Below are 23,174 nucleotides of genomic sequence, written 5' to 3'. Positions count from 1 at the left end.
TCTCATCTGAGACAAATTTAAGATCACATGACAAGTAATACACAAATATGTTAAGAAATTACCAATCTGTCAATCATTTTAAAGAGTCCATGTAACATACATAGCAATATATTATTTATAACCAGAAACTGCACTGACTGATAGACACATTAGTTTGTTAAGCTCTATCTGAAAACATGCTGTTTTATTAAATCAAAAACCAAAAATCTTAGATTAAATCTCAAGTTACATGGTTTTACAGTCAGGTCTTATGAAGTAGCACACCGACTACCTTTCTTGCAGACAAGTTAACAGGCAGGAAGAACCCACAAAGAGCACACTGACAATCGCACAAATTGGACTATCTAGACTACAAATAAGTCCTGAAATTCATTTGAAAAATGTCAAGGAGTTAACAGAGAGATTATGTAGTGGCCTTGATTTTTATTTTTCTTTACCTAGAATTCTACAAATTCTAAAATTTATCAATTGATATATCTTTTAAATAAACAGCACCAGTCTTGCCCATTGATACAATTAAAATGTGACTTTCTCAGTTCTTAGTTCACAAGTTTATTATGAAAAACACTGCAATGCTCTTGTGCAGTAACATCGTCTTACAGGAGGGAAAAAAAAAACAGTTCTGTTCAAAACAACTCACCAGGTTCTGACAACAAAGAACAACATGAGGCTGAGATTGAGAAGGGAAATAAACTGAGTGCAGACAAATCATACAATTAAATTAAACGGTATCCCTGAAAATAAACAAAACGATTTCAAACTCACAAGTAGAGGGGAGGCCTTGGTACTTATTTTTAAAAATGTTCATTAAGCTCCAATGATTGTTTGCTGCTATCCTTATCTACAGTCATGCTGAGTAAAGCTATAGCTAAATGGAAGTTAAATTGTATTCACGAGGTGTTAATGTTTACATCTTATTATCTGCAGTCTCTCAGAGAAAGCAAAAGTAACTACAAATAGCGCTATGCCAGAAACTGGTTTCTTGACCAACAATGTCGCTTCAGCATGCAATGAACTGGTTCATTCTAAAGTGGTCACGGCTGTTGATGACAAGAGGCTTTGTATTTTTATATGGCACATCTTTTGGTCCGTGTGAAAACAAGTTTTTTGAATGTTAACTATTCTCTGACACTCTGGAGTTACTGTTGCTCTTCCCATTTCCATTAGGTCAATATATGGTTCATGGCAATACTGTACAAGTTTAAAATTTCATTACAGGAAGTAGTCTGGGGTACGACGAGTAACATGTGGCTCGCCTCTGCGAGGTGCTGGGTCAAACTGCAAGCTGAAAAACAAGACATATTTGTTGTTTATACTCTAAGACATCAACGTACTGACCATCGAAATCAAGAACATTAGTCTTTCAAACTTTCCACATTTTATTCCTATCAAATCTCAGCTTGCCTTAATGTAATAGAACTCTAACTGCAACCTAACTACGCATTTAATGACAAGGGTCTTCTAAATGCATGCCTCCTCAAACAGCCAAGACAACTTCTGCTAGAGAGGATATCCTTTTATACATTGGGGATTCCTTCTAAGATCATCTGAAAGAAGGGTTCCACTAAATATATTTTAAAAATTTAAAGAGCCTAATGTACTGTATCTCTAATCTCATCTTCAGGATTTATTATCTTATTAATTCCACAATAAAAACATGGGTTTAAAAGTTAAAACCCTAATAATTCACATTAGGGTCCATACACGACGAGTTTCTGTTGATGTGTCTCAATGTATCATAGAACTGTTCCAAAGGAAACTTAAAAGTCAAAACGGAATCTGGATTTAGCATGAGCTCTTGAACTCTTAAACCTCCCATTAAAACTATACATTCAAGTAATGGCAACCAACGACTCAGGTGTAAATACTTACAAAGAGTATTTTAGAGTATCATCAAGTTCCATGATTGCAGCTTGGTTACCACAGCGATAACAATAGTTTGGAGCACTGAAAATTGTTACTACATTCCGGTCATGGCACCAGTTATATCCCTACAAGGAAAACCAAAGAGATAAAAATCTATTTTACTTCTCTATTTACACAACTAAATGCAACTCCACTCAAGAAAGAACAAAAGATCTCCTCTTCCCCTCAAAAGGCTTAAAAAATAGTAATGCTTTGTTTCTGGAAGATTTAATAATTTTCTGTACTCTGCACAACTTTAAAAATACATATGTATAGGGCTGGCCCAGTGGTACAGTGGTTAAGTTCGTACACTCCACTTCAGCAGCCCAGGGTTAACAGGTTCAGATCCCGGGCACAGACCTACGCACCGTTTATCAAGCCATGCTGTGGTGGCATCCCACATATAAAACAGAGGAAGATGGGCACAGACATTAGCTCAGAGTCAATCTTCCTCAAAAAAAAAAAAAAAACCCAAAACAAACATGTATTTATTTTTCCCCAAATTACAAAACTAGTGTACTCTAAAAAGAAAAGCCCTAAAAGATAGCACCAATCACCAAAGAATAAACTGCTTCTTATGTATCTGGCCTTCTGAAAATAGCAGTGTATCATTAGCCTCTCTTATTGCAGTGGCCCTAAACATGATTCAAGAATGAGCATATGGCCATTCCTTGTAGACAAGACAGGTACTTACTCCTAGAAGACCAGAACCTTATTAATTCTATCAGTGGGAGTGGGAGTGACCTGTGGGTCAAGGTCCTCAAGTTGGTCAATGCCCAGGTACAAAGGAGAGATGCCTCTAGGATCTCCAGCCTCATTGCCTCAAACTCCATCTGAATGCATGAGTTACTTTTTAAGTACTGTTCACAAATTTCTTTCCCTGTATCTTTAGCAAAGTCAGACTTTATTGATAACAATCAGAGTTGTATTAGTACTAATCTAAAGAGGACCCTACTTTTACAAGTATGCTAATCAATGTTCTCTACTAAGTATTTACTCTATTTCCGCTTTAGTTTCTTCTTTCAAATCACCTGTAATCCTACAATCCAAAGGACCACTTAAATATTTTGGTGTATTTCTTCCCAATCTCTCCTCCATACATACACACATTAAATATACGAAACAAACAAAACTGAGATCATAAAATGTTACATTCTCCTCTTCCCTGCACGTTACTTTCCCCACCCTTAAATCCCAAGAACTATCTAGTCATTAAGAATTCTCTTGGGGCCGGCCCAGTGGCGCAGCGGTTAAGTTCGCACGTTCCGCTTCTTGGTGGCCCAGGGTTCGCCGGTTTGGATCCCGGGTGCAGACATGGCACCGCTTGGCACGCCATGCTGTGGTAGGCGTCCCACATAGGAAGCAGAGGAAGATGGACACAATCTTAGCTCAGGGCCAGGCTTCCTCAGCAAAAAGAGGAGGATTGGCGGTAGTTAGCTCAGGGCTAATCCTCCTCAAAAAAAAAAAAAAAAAAAAAAAGACTCCTCTGAAAACATGGGGGCCTGCCCGGTGGCGCAGCAGTTAAATTCGCACATTCTGCTTCTCAGCGGCCCAGGGTTCGCTGGTTAGGATCCCGGGTGTGGACATGGCACCGCTTGGCAAAAAGCCATGCTGTGGTAGGCATCCCACATATAAAGTAGAGGAAGATAGGCATGGATGTTAGCTCAGGGCCAGGCTTCCTCAGCAAAAAGAGGAGGATTGGCAGTAGTTAGCTCAGGGCTAATCTCCACCCCCCCCCACCAAAAAGAATTCTCTGAAAACATGTTAACTATGCATTTCATTGTGATCAAAAGCTTGAGATTTTAATTCTAGAATGCACCTACTAAAAATGCTCAGGCCGTATGGCAAATTCATCAAAAGGAATATATGGAATGTTCTCATTAATATCATTTAATTTAAAACTCCCTAATATCTTCCTTCATTAAGTTTACTTAGAAAGCAAATCAGTTTTGAAAGAACAGAACGTACCTCCATCACCAGCTGGTGAGCTCTAGACACCAACGTGAGGCCATTGGCATGATTAAATGTCTCAGAAATATCTTGCCCAAAGGTGTAACCAGCTCCTCGAGGAGATATACCCCATCCGCCACGGTCATCTGGATCTGACCACAGCAAGTCACACATTGGACCCTAAAAAGCAAGTTAAGTTTTGAACTGCCTCTTGTAAAAATAATTAATACATGATTTTAGTAATTCTCCAGAAGCAGGACCCTACTAAGCCACACTTTGAGTGGTGGTTGCTAAAAATAGTGAAACATTTTGCAGTTAAAGTCATTTTTCTGTATCAAATAAATAGGAAACTATTTCCAGATGTCTTTAAGAGGTTCAGCCTACATCAATGAGCCCCAACAGCAACAAGCTCTAATTAATCTGCCTATAGTATGCATACTTCACGTCAGACAGTATAGCCTAGTAATTAAGGCAGAGGCTCTGAAGAAAACTACGACCTAGGTCCTACAAGCCGAATCCCACAGCTGCTGTGATCTTGGCAGGTTTCTTAATGTTAGCTTTTTCTAAAGAATAGAGTCGACAAGAGTGCTCATACCATTTTTGAGAACTAAACAGAAGGATAAATACAATGAAGTTAAGTTACGATCACATTTTCCCTCTCTCTAAAATGTTTCCTGAAAAGATTTTATTACCAAATAAAAGTCAATACCTCATGGGGAACTTCCTGTAGGCGATCAAGTGCTCTGATGTGATCCAGTGTATCTATGGATGGTGAGAGGCCACCATGTAGACAGAAGATCTGAAAAGAATGGTTTATAATGTTAACCTCACCTAAAACAAACTTTAAACATTCAGGAACAAGCTGCAGGCAGTAGCCCAAATCACGTGGCCCCAGTGGTGTTTTAGCCAGAACCAATGTTGCCTCTGCAAGGTCTTTCTTTCTTCCAGCCCACCCTAAACTATCTAACTCACTCCCTTTCTTCCTGATAAACCATCACTACTGCATCCAGATTCCACTTCAAACAGCTCCTCCAGGAAAATGTTTCTCTGACATTACCCTCACCACAGACTATTATCTTCCTTCTCATAGAATCTTCCTGCAATTTCTTCTGTGCACTCCTCTACCTGGACCAGTGGATAACTAATTACATCTCTCAGACTTGTCCAGAAACAGCCTGAGAGATTGGATGGGCGGTGGGCCCAACACACAGTTTGTTCAGTGCCTGATAAAAAGAAGGCACTTCAAAAAGGCCCAAATGGGATGTGAGGGTGAAAAAATAAGTTACTGGCACCTAAACATTAAGAAAGCAGATTCTTGAGGGTCAGCCCCGTGGCACAGTCGCCAAGTCTGGCGCACTCTGCTTCGGCAGCCTGGGTTTGTGGGTTTGGATCCCAGGGGCAGACCTACATCAGTCATCAAGCCATGCTATGGCAGTGACCCACATACTAAAAACAGAGGAAGACTAGCAACGGATGTTAGCTCAGAGTGAATTTCCTCACCAAAAAAAAAAGAAAGAAAAAGAAAGCAGATTCTTGAAAATAATTAGTAATATAAGTTTTAAGAAGACCTACATACCTGCCCATCCACCAAGGCAGTGAGAGGAAGATAGTCAAAAAGATCTGTAAAATATTTCCAAACATTTGCATTTCCATATTTCCTTAAACACTCATCATAGAAACCATACACTTGTGTGATCTGTCTGCTCTCATGATTTCCTCGAAGAATGGTGATGCGTTCACGGTAACGAACCTGAAAAAAAACAGAAAACAACATGAACAGCTGGCTCCTTCAAAAACCAAATGACAATCCAGCAAACATTCTATAGGGAAATCCACAGTTCCAATTTTGTTGGAAAAAACATCCTACACTCCCACATCATACCAAACTGAAACCATGCATCTACAAACATTTGTCCATGGAGTATCTGCCAACCCCATCTCAACTAAAATCAAACTCTTGCTACCACCTTTATAAGCATAATCATCAAATGTAAAACTCCATCTATGACTTTTTTTTTTAGATTTCAATGATTTTTGGTAGATTCTTAGTTATGCAACAACCATCACAATCCAGTTTTAGAACCTTTCCATTACCCCAAAAAAGACCTCTCGTGCCTGTCTGCAGTCACCCCTGACTCCCACTCCCAGCAACTGATGAATTGTTTCTGTCTCTTGAAATTTGCTTTTTCTAGAAATTTCATATAAATGGAATCATACAATATGTAGTCTTTTGTGTATGGCTTCTTTCACTTAGCAGAACACTTTTGAGACTCATTCATGTATAGATGAGCAGTCTGTTCCTTTTCTTGCTGCACAGTACTCCACTGTAAGGCTATATCACATTTTGATTCTTTACTCACCAGTAGTATGAACATTTGGACTGTTTGCAGTTTCTGGCTATTAAGCATAATGTTGCTATATCATTTGCATGGTAAGTTTTTATATGGATATATGTTTTCATTTCTCTTGGGTAGAGTCCTAGGGAAGGATAATTGCTGGTCATATGGTAGGAACAGGTTTAACTTTTTGAGAAACTGCCAAACTTCTTCAAAGTGGCTGGACCATTTTACATTCCCACCAACAATGTATGAAGGTTCTAATCTCTCCATAAACTCACTAACACTTGGTATTATCAGCCTTATTGATGATAGCCATTCTAATGGGTGTGTGACTTTAATTTGCATTCCCTTGATGATTAATGATTTTGAGCATCTTTTTGTGTGCTCACTAACCATTCATATATCTTCTTGGGTGAAATATCTAATCAAATATTTTGTCGCTTTTAAAATTATTTATTGTCTTACTGAGTTATAATAGGTTTTAAAAAATATATGAATACTTCTTTCTTAGTGATGTCTTTTGAAGAACAAACAAATCTTAATTTTGATGAAGTTCAACTTATCAATTTTTTAATGGATCATGCTTGTGGTAGCTAGGGTATCTAAGAAATCTTTGCCTAACCCAAGGTTACAAAGATTTTCTCCTATGCTTTATTCTAGAAGTTTCATAGCTTTAGCTCTTACATTTAGGTCTATGATCCATTTTGACCATTTGTATGGTATGAAGGATCTAAGCTCATTTTTTACATGTAGATATCTAACTGTTTCAGTACTATCTGCTGAAGTTTCCTCCCCCGACTGTATTAGTCTGCTGAGGCTGCCAGAACAAAGTACCACCAACTGGGTGGCTTAAACAACAGAAATTTATTTCCTCACAGTTCTAGAGGCTAGAAGTCCAAGATCAAGGTGTCAGTAGGGTTGGTTTCTTCTCAAGGCCTCTCTCCTTGGCTAGTAAATGGCCATCTTCTTCATGAGTCTTCTCATCATCTTCCCTCTTCATCTGTGTCCTAGTCTCTTATAAGGACACCAGTCATACTGCGTTAGGGCTCACCTCTATGATCTCATTTTACCTTAATTACCCTTTAAAGGCCCTATCTCCAAATACAGTCACATTCTGAGGTATTGGGGATTAGGACTTCAACTTATTGGCGGGGGGGGGGGGGGGGGGGGGGCGCACAATTCAGCCTATTAACACCTTCAAACATGAATTCTTAAAGGTAGCATATTCATTCCTCCTCTGAGCACTGGGATGCTTACTGGACTTTAAGTACAGGTTAGCCTGCAAAGCTGCTTTCACTGTATCTAGAGTCACAGCAGAAACATTCCATCATTTAATCCAACTCCTTCATTTTACAGATGCAGAACATACTAACCTGCGAAAGTATTTTGTAGCACTTTGCATGATTCAGACTAGTAGCTTCATGAGCACATACATTATATTGCCTAAAACATTAACTGCCTAAAATTTAGCTCTTGCCAAAACCACATCTCACTGCTTCTCCAATCTTAGAAGTCTCTGGCAGCCATTTTATCATTCTGCATATTCTTTAGTAAAATCTTCTCCCCAAAATGTAAAGTCAAGCAATTTCTTTTAAGGGAAAGGCAGAAGCCTGCCATCCTAAAAGCTGTTTACCTTTTTTTGTTTCACCTTCAGATCTTTCTATACTTCCCAAAGCTACAACTGGTATAAAAAACAACTTGCTTTCTTTATCATTTCTATTGTTTTACATTATCGTGTAATGTTTAATGGCTGCAAACTAGTCCATCAAGATAAATCATAATTTGATATTCACTTACTGTTCAATATTTAGACCAATTCTTTTTCTGATATTAAAGATAATGCTGCAATTCATGTTTTTATATAAAGTCCTTTTCCTCTTGACTTTCTTCCTCAGTAAAATTTTAAGTATATGATTACTATGTCAAAGGATATAAATATTCTGACATTTGCTATGTTTTGTTCCTTTATAATACTCAAAAGTATCTAGAAAGGTAATTATATTACCTCTCCACACCCCATTTATTGAACTAAAACTTCTATTTGACCAGCCTCTAACGTTTTTCAAATAATCTGACTGAGGCATTCTCTTCCTTAGAAAATAACCTTTTTGTTTTTATTCTATTCCATCCTCTCACTGAGAATGAAGGCAGACATTTATAAGTCCCAGCCCTGAATATCTGCATTCCTAAACGTGGAGTTTTATTCTAAAAACCTAACACTCAGATGGAGAAAATCACAAATCAGTGGGAAGAAAGAACATTCAAGAGGTCTGTCTTACCCAGTTCAAAATGCCCAAACATAAAATTAAAATTACCTTAAGAGCTACAAGCAGTGTAACTGTTTCAACTGAATAATATCCTCTGTCAACATAATCTCCCATAAACAAGTAATTTGTATCTGGTGATTTGCCACCAATTCTAAACAGTTCCATGAGATCATGAAATTGCCCATGCACATCTCCACAGACGGTGACTGGACATCGAACTTCTTGCACGTTGGATTCCTTTGTCAGGATTTCTTTAGCCTACGGATGGAGAAAAACCAATACATTTGGCGTTAAACAACATTGACAAAGATATGTTGACTCACACTTAATGTAGCTTAAGGAGCAGACTCAGTATAAGATGAAATTGCAGGAAATTATGATCCCACTAAACAAGAGGGCAAGATATGGCTGGGTTCTAGCCACTGGCTATCTTAACCCCTGATACCTAGAAAAAAGTGTATCAAAATGCATAACCCCATTTCTCTCTTCAGTATCAGGAGGTTTTAGCCCTATCAGCTGCCATCTAATAACTAAATGCTAAAGAGATTATTATTAGCAGCCATATAAGATCAATGAAAATAGAACAAGACATTCAGGTACCTAGTTTCTTAGCTTTAGAGTTCTATAATGCAGGTACTCCAGGATTCCAGGCTATGAGGAAAGCTTTCTTAGTTTTGCTTGACTTTTAATTTTTGGAAAACATTAAAATTTTATCTGTATTTTGATGTATTTTTTACACTCTATCCCTAAATGCAAATTTCTTGTTTTACAATTGTGGCTATATGGTTGGGTTTTATGTTGCTTTTAGAAAATTGCTTGGCAGCATATGCATTCCCCCATGTAATCACAAATCCAAAGATACTTTTAAGGGTAATATAACAGTTCACTCAGTAGAAACCATATCATTCATTCAATATACACTTATTGATCATTTACTGTGTGCCAGATACTGTAAAGTGCACTGGGAGATAATCATTCATGTGCTCAACCATCCAAGTGGTGTGTGTGCCAGGCCCTGTGTTAGGCACTGGAGGTAGAGAGAACAGGATAGGTAATTCCCATGCAGGTGGGGAGATTTACAAGTAACCAAGTACAGACTGTGTTAAGTGCCACGAGAGAAAGGGAGAGAGTAACTGGTGGAGACCACTTTAAATAAGATATCACAACAAAGAAGACAGTTCATAAAAGCACAATGGAGCAGGAGAGCCAGACAATAAAACGATCATTACGAAAGAAGGGCCAACTGCTAAGACACGCTAGAGTAAGCAGCAGTGTTCCAGGATCACAAACAGTGGAACGGCCAGGAAAACTGCTTGAGATCCAAAGAATGGGCAAGACGGGAAATGGGAGAAGGTCTAATACAGACAGATGCAATTATATGTAAAAAGTCCCAGTAGTTAAGAGGAAAAGGCTAACATGGCTGAAGCACAGCATACAAGAGTGGAGAATAGGGGGGGACCTGCCCAGTGGTGTAGTGGTTAAGTTTGGCATGCTCTGCTTCAACAGCCCAGGTTCATGGGTTTGGATCCCAGGCACAGACCTACACCACTCATCAGCCATGCTGTGGCAGCGACCCACAAACAAAGTGGAGGAAGACTAGCACAGATGTTAGCTCAGGGCTAATCTTCCTCAGCAAAAACAAACAAACAAAAAACAAACAAAGCCCCAAAAAGAGTAGAGAAGAGGGTAGACTGGGGTGGGAATAGGGTGACTGACTACTCTGATTTTAGCACTGAAAATCCCACATGCTAGGAAAGGCCTCAGGTGTGCCCAGACAAACCATGATAGTTGGTCACCCCAGGCAGGAAATGCAGGGGGAGAAAGGGGCATGGTTATGAACTGAAGAACAAGTCCAATCAAAGTAGTATTAGAATAGAGATCCACTGGCAGAAAATATAAGTGAATTTAGGATTTCAGAGGTAGGACTATGGATGTGGATTTCTGAGATGGAGCAGAGCTTAAAGGCTACTAGTATTCAGTGACCAATCCATCAACAAGTCTTGCCTAGTCTCCTTCTAAAACATAGCTCAAATCCATCTGCTTCTATCTTTTTTGCCACTACCCTGGACCACCATGATCATTTCACCTGGATTTCTGTGCTAGCCTCCACATTGAACTCCATTTCCATGCTTCCTGCCTTCAATCTTCATGCAACAAAGTGACACTTTAAAAAAGATTCACCAGATTCATTTTATTTAGCACTGCGTATACAGCATCTCACCAGAATAATGCCTGAGACGCAGAAGGCACTTAACACAGATTTGTTGAGTGAGTCAAGAACTTAAACTGAAATACTGACTAGGTCATCTTCAGAGAAAGCCATGGATATCACCCAGGACAACAGCAGAAGTACAGGCCTAGAAACTGGTACCGAGTTCTCTGGAGAATGAAGAAACAATAGGTAGCAGCGGTAAAGAAAGATGCCTAGGAATCTAGGTAAAGGACAGAAGCCTGAAAAACACAGGGAATTTTATCCTTCAGTAGAGGGAAGCAGCTGGGAGGACTATTAGAGAAGGTACATGACATCCTTAGGATAGCCAGATTTCAGTTAAGCCAAGGTAAAAGACACTTCTGAGAATGGGTTAAAGGTATTTACTTCACATACTCTATCAACTTTATTGAGCATCTCCAATGTGCGACCAGAATGGTGTTCCAGAATGTACAGAGAAAGGCTGGGTCAGGAGAAGGCAACACATTGCAACATGAGGGTGAAACTATCATAGAGAATTATTGCTAATGAGCCATTGTTCATTACATTTTGAGCGACAACCAAGATGTCAAGCACTAGTTTTAAGGCAGTGGAATGCAATCTTAGCTGCACGTTAAAAATCACTTGGGGGGCTGGCCCAGTGGCACAGCGGTTGGGTTCACACGTTCCGCTTTGGCAGCCCGGGGTTTGCTGGTTCGGATCCTGGGTGCCAACATGGCACCGCTTGGCAGGCCATGCTGTGGCAGGTGTCCCAGATATAAAGTAGAAGAAGATGGGCACGGATGTTAGTTCAGGACCAGTCTTCCTCAACAAAAAGAGGAGGACTGGCAGGAGATGTTAGATCAGGGTTAATCTTCCTCAAAAAAAAAAAAAAAAAAAATCACTTGGGACGTCCTTTAAGAAAAAATCCAGATGCCTAGGCTACTCCTCTCCCAATTAAGTCAGAATCTTCAGGGGTGGGATCCAAGCATCAACAATTTATTTAAAGTTTCCCTTCCCCACCTCACACTGGTGCTTTCTTGGGTACAGCCAAGTTTAAGAACCACTATTTCAAGTTGGCCAACATTTTGGGCAGCCTATTTCAGGACACTCATCAATCACTGACATCCCAAAATTAATTATTAATTTGACCTAACATTTTTAAGTTACGAAAAAATTTCCACCGTGTCTCAAAAAGAGCAATTTCTTAAGAAATATAAGCCATCTCTGCAGAGTAATTCCAATCTCTTCTGATTTATTATTACTAAAAAGCACAAGTTCATTAGGCATATTCCACTACTCAGTCTTTTTGGCATTAATACCATGTCTAGTGTTTTTAGCACCTAGTACATACTAATGAAAATAGCTGTAAATGAAATATAGGTCCTACTTCAAAGAAATTTGCAAAAGTTATTCAGAAGTTTTCAAAGGACAACGATATAAGAAAACAGATGGTCACATACCATGCAAATCTTGCCATGATGTTATTACCACATCTAATTCTATCAGAAGCTAAATTTCCTTACCTGCAAGGCTATTCTCTGTAAGTGATAAAAGGTTGCCATTCATGACTGCCTGAAGTTCCTTATTACAATCTGCACACAATTTCTATTAACATCATGGAAGGGAAAATTAAGGCTAAATGCTATTTGTTCCCTTTATTTTGATTTACACAAATCATAATGATAAACACAGTATCTATCTTTAGTTTTATTTTTAAAACTATACTAGTTAGGGGCTGGCCCCGTGGCCGAGTGGTTAAGTTCGCGCGCTCTGCTGCAGGCGGCCCAGTGTTTCGTTGGTTCGAATCCTGGGCGCGGACATGGCACTGCTCATCAAACCACGCTGAGGCAGCGTCCCACATGCCACAACTAAAAGGACCCACAACGAAAAATATACAACTATGTACTGGGGGGCTTCGGGGAGAAAAAGGAAAAAAAAATCTTAAAAAAAAAAAACTATATTAGTGAAAGTAATACATTCTTGTAAAAAGAATTTTAGCAGCAGATAAAACTAAATATCTCTTTTGACCATTCTCCACAATCCCACTCCCCCTGGGCAAAGTAACTGCCAATAGCGTTCTGATGCATATCCTTTCAGAACCTTGTTTACAAATTTTACATACATTATAATATGCCCACAGAAACATAACAGTTTTCCTTTGCATTTTTAAACTAGAAACAATATTGTTCAGCAGTCTGCTTTTCTAACAATATATCTTGGAGTTCAAAACATACATATAGACCTGCGGTTAATTTCTCATAGTGGATGTACAGTATTCCTTGAGGGCTGACAATACTTTAGGGGGTAAAAACACTGGAATGCATATCCTAGTATTTGCTCCCTCATATACACACACAGGCACATTTCCTGAAAGAAGATACTTTGAAGTGGACCTATTGGTATAAGCAGTAGTTTGCATTTTTTTATGTCAACACTATCAAACTGTCCTCCAAAAGGGAAAGGACACTGTATATATAAACAGAACATTTTTAACTTCGAAACCTGGGAAAGACAAAGCTCTTTCTTCCCTTCCCGCCAAATTTCAGATCAGAACAGCTGTAGTTAAATCCTAGAGAAAACAGTAACATGTATCAGATGCAATCAACCCAACTATTAAGTATATTTCAACAACAAAAATTCAAGCTTACAAAGGATCGATATTTTAAACATAATTTTTGTTTCTTTGTCTCAACTTACTAGCTCTCAGGTGATCACTATACGAAAATACACTACCCCAGAACACCAGAATAATAAGCCAGTAGATGTCCTTACTAAAGATTCTTTTACCATCAGGAAAACTAATCATAGAAAAAGAGAAGTCTGAGAGAAGCTGTACTGTCACAAGAAGTCAGGCCTTCTAAGTTCCCAAAGCACCTAACAGAACACCTCTATGGGTCAGCTAATGGGTCACCCAAGAACCTCCAGACCTTCATCAACCACCAGTCTCAAGGAGAGCTATACAACCTCAACTCTCTAGTTTAAAAATAAATGGTAAAACCTGACTTTCAAAGTAATTTAATTGACAGAGATTTTAAATTTTTTTGGGGGGGGGGAGGGGAGATTAGCCCTGAGCTAACTACTGCCAATCCTCCTCTTTTTGCTGAGGAAGACTGGTCCTGAGCTAACATCCGTGCCCATCTTCCTCTACTTTATATGTGGGACGCCTACCACAGCATGGCTTTTTGCCAAGCGGTGCCATGTCCACACCTGGGATCCGAACCGGCGAACCCCGGGCCACCAAGCGGAATGTGCAAACTTAACCACTGTGCCACGGGGCCAGCCCCTAGAGATTTTAAAAATTTTAATAACTACCTTTTCCTCTATGGTATTCTACTCCTATAATTTAAGGCCTTATGTTACCTGAATTATGCACAAAAGCAAAACACACAAACCCCAAATTTTTTCAGCTTACCCTAAAACATTTTTCCACACCTTCAGATGTCTCAGCTAATATATTTAACATTTGAAAAAAAATTAAGATCAAGTTTTTAAAAACAGTGTAATTAGTACATTTATTTTTTATTTATTAGGACCCTACTGAAATTCAGTCAAATCGTACAAACTGACATGAATGAATTCGAGGAAAAAAGATTTGATATAAAACTTCAGAGAACAAGGTTAAAACTGAAATAGGCTATTCCATTAATAAGAGCTTATCACAAGTAACAATGGAAAGTTAAAATTTCATACCATCCTAAAATCTAAACAATTTGGTGATCCTACTTGAAGGAAAGCAACCTTTAGGGACATTAATTTATTATCAATGTGATCACAGCATTCTGAGTTCTAACTCAGAAATCTCACAATTTTATTTTTCAACCTACTATAAAACAATCAGATATAAAGTGAATGATTTGTTTGATAGATATGGGCCATCCCTAACCACCGTAATAACATGAAATTACAAACAGGGCAGACTTACATTAGACCTCATACAGCATCCAAGCCAATAGTTTTCAAGGAAGACAAAAAAACATGAACCAACAACAGATTCACCAACTACTTATCTATTAATTTCCTTAAGGGCACACAACAGCAGTATCATTTCTACGTAACCTGTGCTGTAGAAAAAGCCATGCAACACATTCATACATTTTTATTATTAAATCAAGCAACACCTAAAACACCAAATGATTACAACCATGTAAAAATTCTTTGTATAAAAAGACTGGAAAGCATTAAAATGTTAAAAGATGGTTTATTTCAGCAGTGAAACTGTAGGAATATGGCTGTCTTAATCCTACCACCCAACAAAAACTACTCTCACATTTGTTTGTATTCCCTTTCAGTTTTTATCTACATACGTACAGACCCCTCATGTTTAAAATTGGTCAACGTCCCATTTTATGTCCTAACATTTCATATTCACTAACCCAATTTCCTAGAGCATTATAGTAATCATTTTAAACTGCTGTATAGTATCCTCTTGAACAGATCTATACACATATTATCGTTTATTTGAATTATCCCCTTTCAAGAAATTTTCAATTGTGGGATTACAGAGCAAAAACAGTATGAACATTTTTTTTGGTTTCCTACATACTATTAAACTGGATTATGCCAACTTGTTATGCAATAATAAGTGGAAGAAGGTACCCATTCTCAGCTATTTCAGATATAAAATGTTATGTCCTGATTTAACTCGCACTTTTTATTTTGAAGTTTTTATTCTATGCTTCTTTACTATCAGTTATTTCTCCTCTTATACAAATTGTCCACACATGTTCTTTGAACATCTATTCATAGACAGCTCATGTTCTTAAATGTTTTCTATTAAAAATCAGGTGAAGGGCTGGCCCCATGGCCGAGTGGTTAAGTTCGCGGGCTCCACTTAGGCGGCCCAGGGTTTTGCTGGTTCGGATCCTGGGCGTGGACGTGGCACTGCTCATCAAGCCATGCTGGGGCGGTGTCCCACATGCCACAACTAGAAGGACCCACAACTAAAATATACAACTATGTACTGGGGGGATTTGGGGAGAAAAAGCAGGGGGGAAAAAAAGGATTGGCAACAGTTGTTAGCTCAGGTGCCAATCCTAAAAATCAGGTGATTATTAATTCTAATGTTCACAGGAACTCTAGTTCAAGTAAATTTAACATTTCATACTCTAACCATAGTTGAATACATTTTCTACTAATATAGCCAAAAAAGACATAAAAGGCTGAAAAATGCAATAATTAATTTTTGAATTTTACTTTTCATTTTAAGCAGAACTGAAGACATCTGAAGTTTTTTCAAAAGCATAATAAATTTGCAAGCAAGGATAATTTTTCTTCAATATCCTAAGAGACACTGAATTCATACTGCTTTTATGAAAGATAAAAGGTAGGTTCCTTTGACTTTCATAACTGCAAAAAAAAATTAAGGTTCATGATATATTAGTCTATATGGCTAGATTTTTATTTTGGTGATAGATAAGGTAGGACATATGTATCATAGGACATATGTACACATATGCATCTGGCGTATTACTAGCCCCAAAAGCAAATGAATCTCGAGCTAATTATCTTCAAGCATCAAACCTTTCTTCATTCTACTTGTCTTTCATTAATTATAATTAATAGATGCCTCTAATATTTTAGAAAACATTTTAGTCTTCTTTAAAACCTGTATGATTATACTTTAGGGTCTAACTGAAAGAAAAAGGTCAGTGATGAAGGACAATTCTAAAATATATTAAAGTAAAATACATAATTTGATGTCTTTCCATCTGTTTCTGTCAAATAATCATCCTCACCTCTGACCAAAACGAATGCCCATTTTCTTTAAAGCCATATGTCTCTCATGCAACAGACTGGCCTCAATCTTTACCAATCAACCTACACATGTGCATGAATTAAACATTTCCAATCATTCCTGAATAGGAAAAAAAATGTTAATCTACTAAACTGAGAAATGTTGCTATATACATAGTTTAAAAAATCTCACCACAACAATCCACCATGAATGAGATTCAACCACTCTGGGTCACAGTTTCCTCTCTCATCTGTAAAGAGCGACTTAGCCTAAATGGTCTTTAAGGTTCCTTCCATCACTAAAATTCTACTCCATCCTAAAGCACTTCTTAAGCCTTCTTATTAAAAGTCAGAGCCACCCAAGAGAAACAGATAGTGCGCCTTACTGCTATTTTACAGATGATGGGTTGCAGAGAAATAAAATTCACTTGATCACCACTAGCATAAACATTCTACAACCTTTCCTATCTAGAGTCTACTACAAGGCCAACCTCCTGACTAATCTGAAGCCCTGTTATTAGAGCAGAAAACAAACAAGTCCCTATGATAATGTTATTTAGACAAAACTAAACAGTGAAAACTAATAATGCATATAATGGGAGCTTAATAAATTTTGGTTGAATGAATTCCAAAAACACGTGTACACTGCCACATACTTAATACCATCACGGACACTCTGACCTTTGTGAACTACACTTTGCATACGACTCCAGCTAGGTAAACAAACTGTCTCCCAGCGGCATTCTAAAAGAAAGGTTCTCAACCTTCTTCCAGCCCCCTCAACGACAGAAGGGTTAAAAATTCTCATCTGTAGTAGTAACTAAATGACTAAGGCAGAGGTGAGGACAGAGTGCCAGAATGACTGGCCAGCCGGTCATGTATAGATTAGAAAATACTCAGATTCACATACACAAGTCTCTGTCACTGCTTTGTTCACCCATTCCAAACCACAATACCAATAAACAAACAGGCAATAACAACTTGGCATTGTGAAGAATTTACGCAGTTAATCCCAGATTGTTCTTTACACTTCTTTTAGACCCAATCCCCCAGCCATTTATTGGCAGCCAGACCTCTACTTCAGCCTCTTCTATCACTTTTGCTCCGGAAAAAATGGGGGAAACAGCTATTTAAAACAACAAAAAATAAAATCTTTCCCCTTCCTAGTTCTAGTCCAATTCAGACCTCACATGTATAGGAGAATGTAGGTTGAGGGTTTTTTTAGACAAAGATGGCAATGAGAAATGAGTAAAGAAGAAAAGTGGAAATAAAAGAGTCAAAGCAGAAGAGAGTGGAAAAAAGGTTTAGGGGCCAGCCTGATGGCGCAGTGGTTAAGTTAGTACACTACGCTTTGGTGGCCTAGGGTTTGCCAGTTCAGATCCCGGGTGCAGACCTACACACTGCTTGGCAAGCCATGCTGTGGTAGGCGCCCCACATATAAAGTAGAGGAAGTTGGGCACAGATGTGAGCTCAGGGCCAGGCTTCCTCAGCAAAAAGAGGAGGATTGGTGGTGGATGTTAGCTCAGGGCTAATCTTCCTCAAAAAAAAAAAAAAAAAAAAAAGAAGGAGGTTTATCTGCCACACATGTTCTCAGCACCCTCAGTAAAGACCCCCTCCCCACCACTACCTCAACCCTAACCGAATGTCTCCTGGTTTTCCTAGCTTATCTCCTCCAAACTAAACAAAGAATACTTCACAGGTAACTGAAAAACTTGACTCACATGAGATATGGGAAGTTAAAAGGGGGAACACCATACTGGTGATATTAATGTGTTCCCATGCACTCCTCCATGGCCCATCATTCTTTCTACAGCATGAGTTTCACCTTAGCCTTATTGCCAATCTTTGCAGACACAGAACTCTAGGCTCTGACGGAGAAAATAAAGGGAGAGTCGGGGACCTGTGTGTCTGAATAGTAGGACTGTGCACCTTCTCAGTATTTCCTCATTAAGTCAACCCAAAACCAAACGCATTACTGCTTCATACTTGGGAGATCATGAAACACACATAGGCACAAATAGGTTTAACTGTGAAAGCTATGAGGATAAAAAGAAAGGCATTTTACAAGCTGTAATAAACAATATAAATGCCAGTTATTCTTTACTAGAATATTTTAGAGCTCAGTCTCTGGATCATGATTTACACTATCTAGTTCATTTTCTATGTATTCTCAAAGTTTTCATCTCACCGATCTGAGTGGCAAATGCAGTTAGCCATATCCAAAATTATGGAATAATTATTGTTTCCCCCTCTAGGACAAAATGAGACAACCATATGTGACATGAATAGAAAACTTTCAAGCAATCAGAATAAAAATAAAGCTTTATTTTACAGAACTGTTGATTCTACAATTAAGTTTGGCCCCAACTCACCTACATCCTTCATTATTAACACTACCTCAGAAAAGAGAAAGGGGGGGCTCTGAAGCAAGACTAGAACATTGGGTTTAGAATCCATAAACCTAGGTAATCTCAGTTTAGCCCCTGTAGTCACGTCATTTTACCTTTCTGAGTCTCTGGTTTATATCTATAACTGAGAACAGTAACTGTCTCATAAACTTGTTAAGGCAACTGTGTATGCGAAAGTATGATGAAAATAATATTCTGCATCATGATTTCCCTCCAACTGTTTATTCTCAATATTCAAACTAGTTTTATGGAAAAGAGCCAAACAATCTTTTAAATCAAACACACAGACAGACTCACTAAATGTATTATCCACTTCATATAGGAAGTTAACCTTGGTCAAATATCTTGCAGCTCATCCAATTAGAAAAAAGGTTTGTTTTTTCCATAGTCATGTAACAAATGTTCAAACTAAGTGAAGCCTTAATGACTGCATTTTATTTATAGTGCTTGTAGAGCAATGGAAAACAGCAGCATACCTACGTAAAGAACTGCTTTGAAAAAAAACCTGGCTATCAAACAACATTCTCCACAAGTTTGGTAAGACCTGAAAGCACAAAGCCAAAAACCATACCTAAATCAAACCACTGCTGAAATCACATAATAAAAGACTGTTTACTGTAGTTAATGCAAAACCAAATTGATACTATTTACTTCTTTCAATCTGTAGATGGAAACATAGATGTGGCAACGCTACTGACTATAGAACTGTGCCTGAGACAAAAACTGCATTCGCTCATAGCAAATTTTTCAACAATCAAGAAATTATGATCCCCAAAATGATAAGGTATACTGCACACACAATAACCTCGGTTTGGATATAAACCTTAATTACATCTTGGGGGGAAAAAAAGCTTAAGTAGTTAATAACATAAAAACCATATTCACCCCTGTCTATAAATACACACTTGGATTCTCTGCATTTTGAACCCCTACCACTGTTAATTGTTGATGGGATCCCAAATTAATGACCTCTGAATTTTTTAATCACAATGACCTCTTAGGGTATATTTCTATCTTTACTATTTAACTTTAAATATTTCATTCAGATTCGGCATCTTCAGGTGGATAGAGGGAAGGTTTTTATATTATTCCTTCTTATAATCAAAGAAATGGCCAACTTTTACCAAATAGCTATCCCTAACAAGTATCTTTTCTTTAAAAAGAAGAAAGAAAAAACTACTATTATACTAATGAAAAAAAGTTTTCCCTCAAGATTTTCAGAGTATGTAGTAGCTTTCACCAGATGTGCTATTGACCACACAAACATTAACAGGGAAAAGAGAAGTTTTATTTTACTAGAAAAACTTGGACAAAAGATCATTTCAAGTCATGCATCCTAAATTCATCCCACATACCTAAAAAGCTGCCTTCACAGTAATTTAGTTGAGCAGGTTTAATATAGTTCCAAAAGTTGAAATACTTACAAGTTAAAAACAGTATGGAAACAGTGTGATATCCTCCCCAAAGGAGCCACTTCTTGGAAACCTAACTTCAAATACTATTTCCATCTTTTTGGCTCTAAAAACTAAAATCTGGACACACTGGATGAGCAACGGAGATCTAAGCATAAACTGATTAATCTCACTACACCTTAATTTTACAAAGACGTGGAAAAGAATGAACATTTACCAGAAGCATCAAGCTTCAGCCACCCCACCTTAACATCCAAAATTATCTTCTATAGTCTCCAACACAAACCCTCTACTTCTGTGGTCCATCTACTATTGATTTCCAACTAGATTCGGTCATCTTGAGACTAAGTATGATTATTCTTCATTGCTTTTCATTCCTAAGAGTAAGCAATCTTGGATAGTCAATAGATGTTCAATATTTATACACAAAGTACTAATTTAAAATGGAACTGCATAATCTCAGAAGATTAGAAAAGACCCTAGAACATCATCCGTTTTAACTATTTTACAGACAAGAAAATGTGGAGCAAGTGAAGTGGTTGCCTGAAGGTCAGTCACAATTACTCACTCTACAGCAGAAAAAGAACTAGTGTCCAGGTCTAACGTGAAGTTCAGTGGTCTTCCAATTACATCATTACCTCTCTTCTTTTTCCTACACAAATGATTCGTCATCCAGCCAACTGCTGGCTCAGTGTCTTTATATAAAGTGCTAAACTCACTTACAATACCTAGAAATTAAGACCCGACAATATACATTAAACAATTTTTAAAAGACTATTTCTAAACCTTTAAAACAAATACCATCCTCATTTGATGCAAAAGAATTAAGGGTCAAGAAGCAACAGACACAGTACATGCTACCACTAAAATTCAGCTCAGGAGATGATGTGCCACCTCATCCACTAGTAGGAGAGTTTTATTCAGGCTTGGGATAAATAAATCTGAATTTGACTCACTTAAGTTGCAATTATTCACAGCATAGTTTCTGAAAAAGCCTGTTTCAGGAGCATATACATCAAACTCGTGAACGTAATTTTCACATCAAACCACAAACGAGTCAGCAGAATCGCTAATAACTCTCTTCACTAATACGAAATGCTGATATCCCACAATTCTGTACTAGGAAGAAATGTTGCAAAGTTAATTTTTGAAAAGGGAAGTCAAAATATTCATAGTGGAGATGGCACATTCTATACTTTAGAAAACTGAGTTATGATTTCATAGCTAATAGCTAAATACACTACCTGTTTGCCCCACTCCTAGGGAAAAACAGAACGGAATTAAGATAACTTAAAATGGACTTATTAAATGGACAACATTCCATTTTCAATATCTGTGAGTTAAAGTTATTTAAACACTAAGCACAACGTCTGGAATACAGTAAAGGTCAATAGACAGCTATTATTACTACTACTACTGCGAGCCACAAAAATACAAACAAGTAACTTTTCCAACACAGAGCCAGGATACAAAATTTACTGCTCTTAGTTTATGTTGCTCATTTACAAATAAATGGCAAAATGCCAAATACGTTAAGCTTAGAGAAGGGTTTCACACTATCCAATTTGAGTCAGCATAGATTAAACCGGCACTTGATTTCCAATCCCAAAGCTCCTTATGAAGTATGACTCACCAAATTCTCCATTTCTTCCAACTACGAAAAATAAGTTATACTCTTCCTCTACAACTACCACCATGACCCTCGTAGAAATCAGGTTAGAGATTTATTTTTAAATTCTTTAAAAAACACGTTTTAAATAAGTCTCTCGAAAAGACTGGTCGGTGAACTTAACACAAACCACCCAGGACAGTGCTAAACCTGTGTGACCTTTAGCTAGGTCCTGGGATCCGGCCTACAAGCCCGCCTTTGGGGGACCCACTGGACGACAGCTTCGGACCTAAAAATCAGGCCTGAGCACAAGTAGAAAGCCTCTCATCCATCTCACAGGAGAGTCCCAGGCCCGATTCCCAGGCCGTGGAACCCAAGCACCCTTACCGGACCTCATAACCGTCCCCAACCCTGACACGCAGGGTCCCCGCTCCCCCGCCACCTCACCCGGCGCCAAGGCCGGGAGGCTCCGAAGCCCCGGAATCGGGGGAGCGGCGCCATTTTAGGCGGCGGTGGCGGCGACAACCAATCCCTGCGCGGGAGGCAGGGGGCGCCGGGTGGCCCGGGAGCCGCGCCGGGCGCCGGTCTGGGCGGCTGGGGGGCCCGGGCCGGCGCCTCCGCCATGTTGCACCGCCCCACGGCCGCCGCCTCCTCCTCCTCCTCCTCGGCGGGCTCGGCCGCGGGGCGCCCGCAGCCGGAGCGCAGCTCACCTTCTCGCAGAGGCTCTTGACCTGGGACTCGGACAGCTGCTTGCACTCGTTCAGCTGCTCGATCCACTGGTCCAGCTCCTTGGTGAACACCTTCTCGTCCATGATGCCACCCACCCGAACCGGCTGCCGCTCCGCGCTATTCCCGCGCCGCCGCCCGCACACGGGCCACACGCACACGCCGCCGCCGGGTCCCGGGGTACTTGAGTGGTTGCTGGCGGCTGCTCGGCGCTAGCGCTGGCCCACTGGCTCCCCCCGCAGTGCTCGGCCACCGGCCGCTGCCCTCCTCGGCTCGCTCTAGCCCCAGAGCTCGATCTCTGTAATGGCGGCCGCCGGCGTGGTGACGTCACGCCCGGCGTCAGGAGGCGGCGGGGCGCGGAGCGGCAGAAGGGCCGAGACACCGGCTGCGCAACTGCGGAGCCAACCCTGGTCGTCCGCCAGACCCGAGAGGGGGCGGGAACTAGGGGCCAAGGCGCAGGCGCAACGGAGCCGGCTGGTAACAGGCACGGTCGCTTTTAGGGCGTGGTCCCCCAGAAGGGAGGGGTCGAGGGGGAAGGGAAGACCGAGCCCGAGCAAACGCGGTGCTCGCACCCAGGAAGCCGGCTGATTCCAGGGCACTACGTCCTGCTTGGCGCGGGCGCGGGCGCGGGCCT

At 39.5% G+C, this 23,174-nt stretch overlaps 1 protein-coding gene across 1 annotated transcript; it reads right to left on the bottom strand.

The window, feature by feature from the left end:
- Nucleotides 1–153: 153 nt before the first annotated feature.
- On the bottom strand, nt 154–22,832 carry PPP2CA (protein phosphatase 2 catalytic subunit alpha). Its single transcript, NM_001433581.1, is given in 7 exon segments — nt 154–1,285; nt 1,873–1,991; nt 3,874–4,035; nt 4,565–4,654; nt 5,432–5,605; nt 8,510–8,719; nt 22,525–22,832. Coding segments are annotated over 7 exon segments (930 nt in total). The 5' UTR covers nt 22,627–22,832; the 3' UTR covers nt 154–1,212.
- Nucleotides 22,833–23,174: the final 342 nt, after the last annotated feature.

Source organism: Equus caballus, chromosome 14 (genome assembly GCF_041296265.1).
Source record: "Equus caballus isolate H_3958 breed thoroughbred chromosome 14, TB-T2T, whole genome shotgun sequence".
In the NCBI taxonomy this organism is placed as follows: Eukaryota; Metazoa; Chordata; class Mammalia; order Perissodactyla; family Equidae; genus Equus; species Equus caballus.
This window is presented reverse-complemented; position numbering and strand designations above follow the sequence as displayed.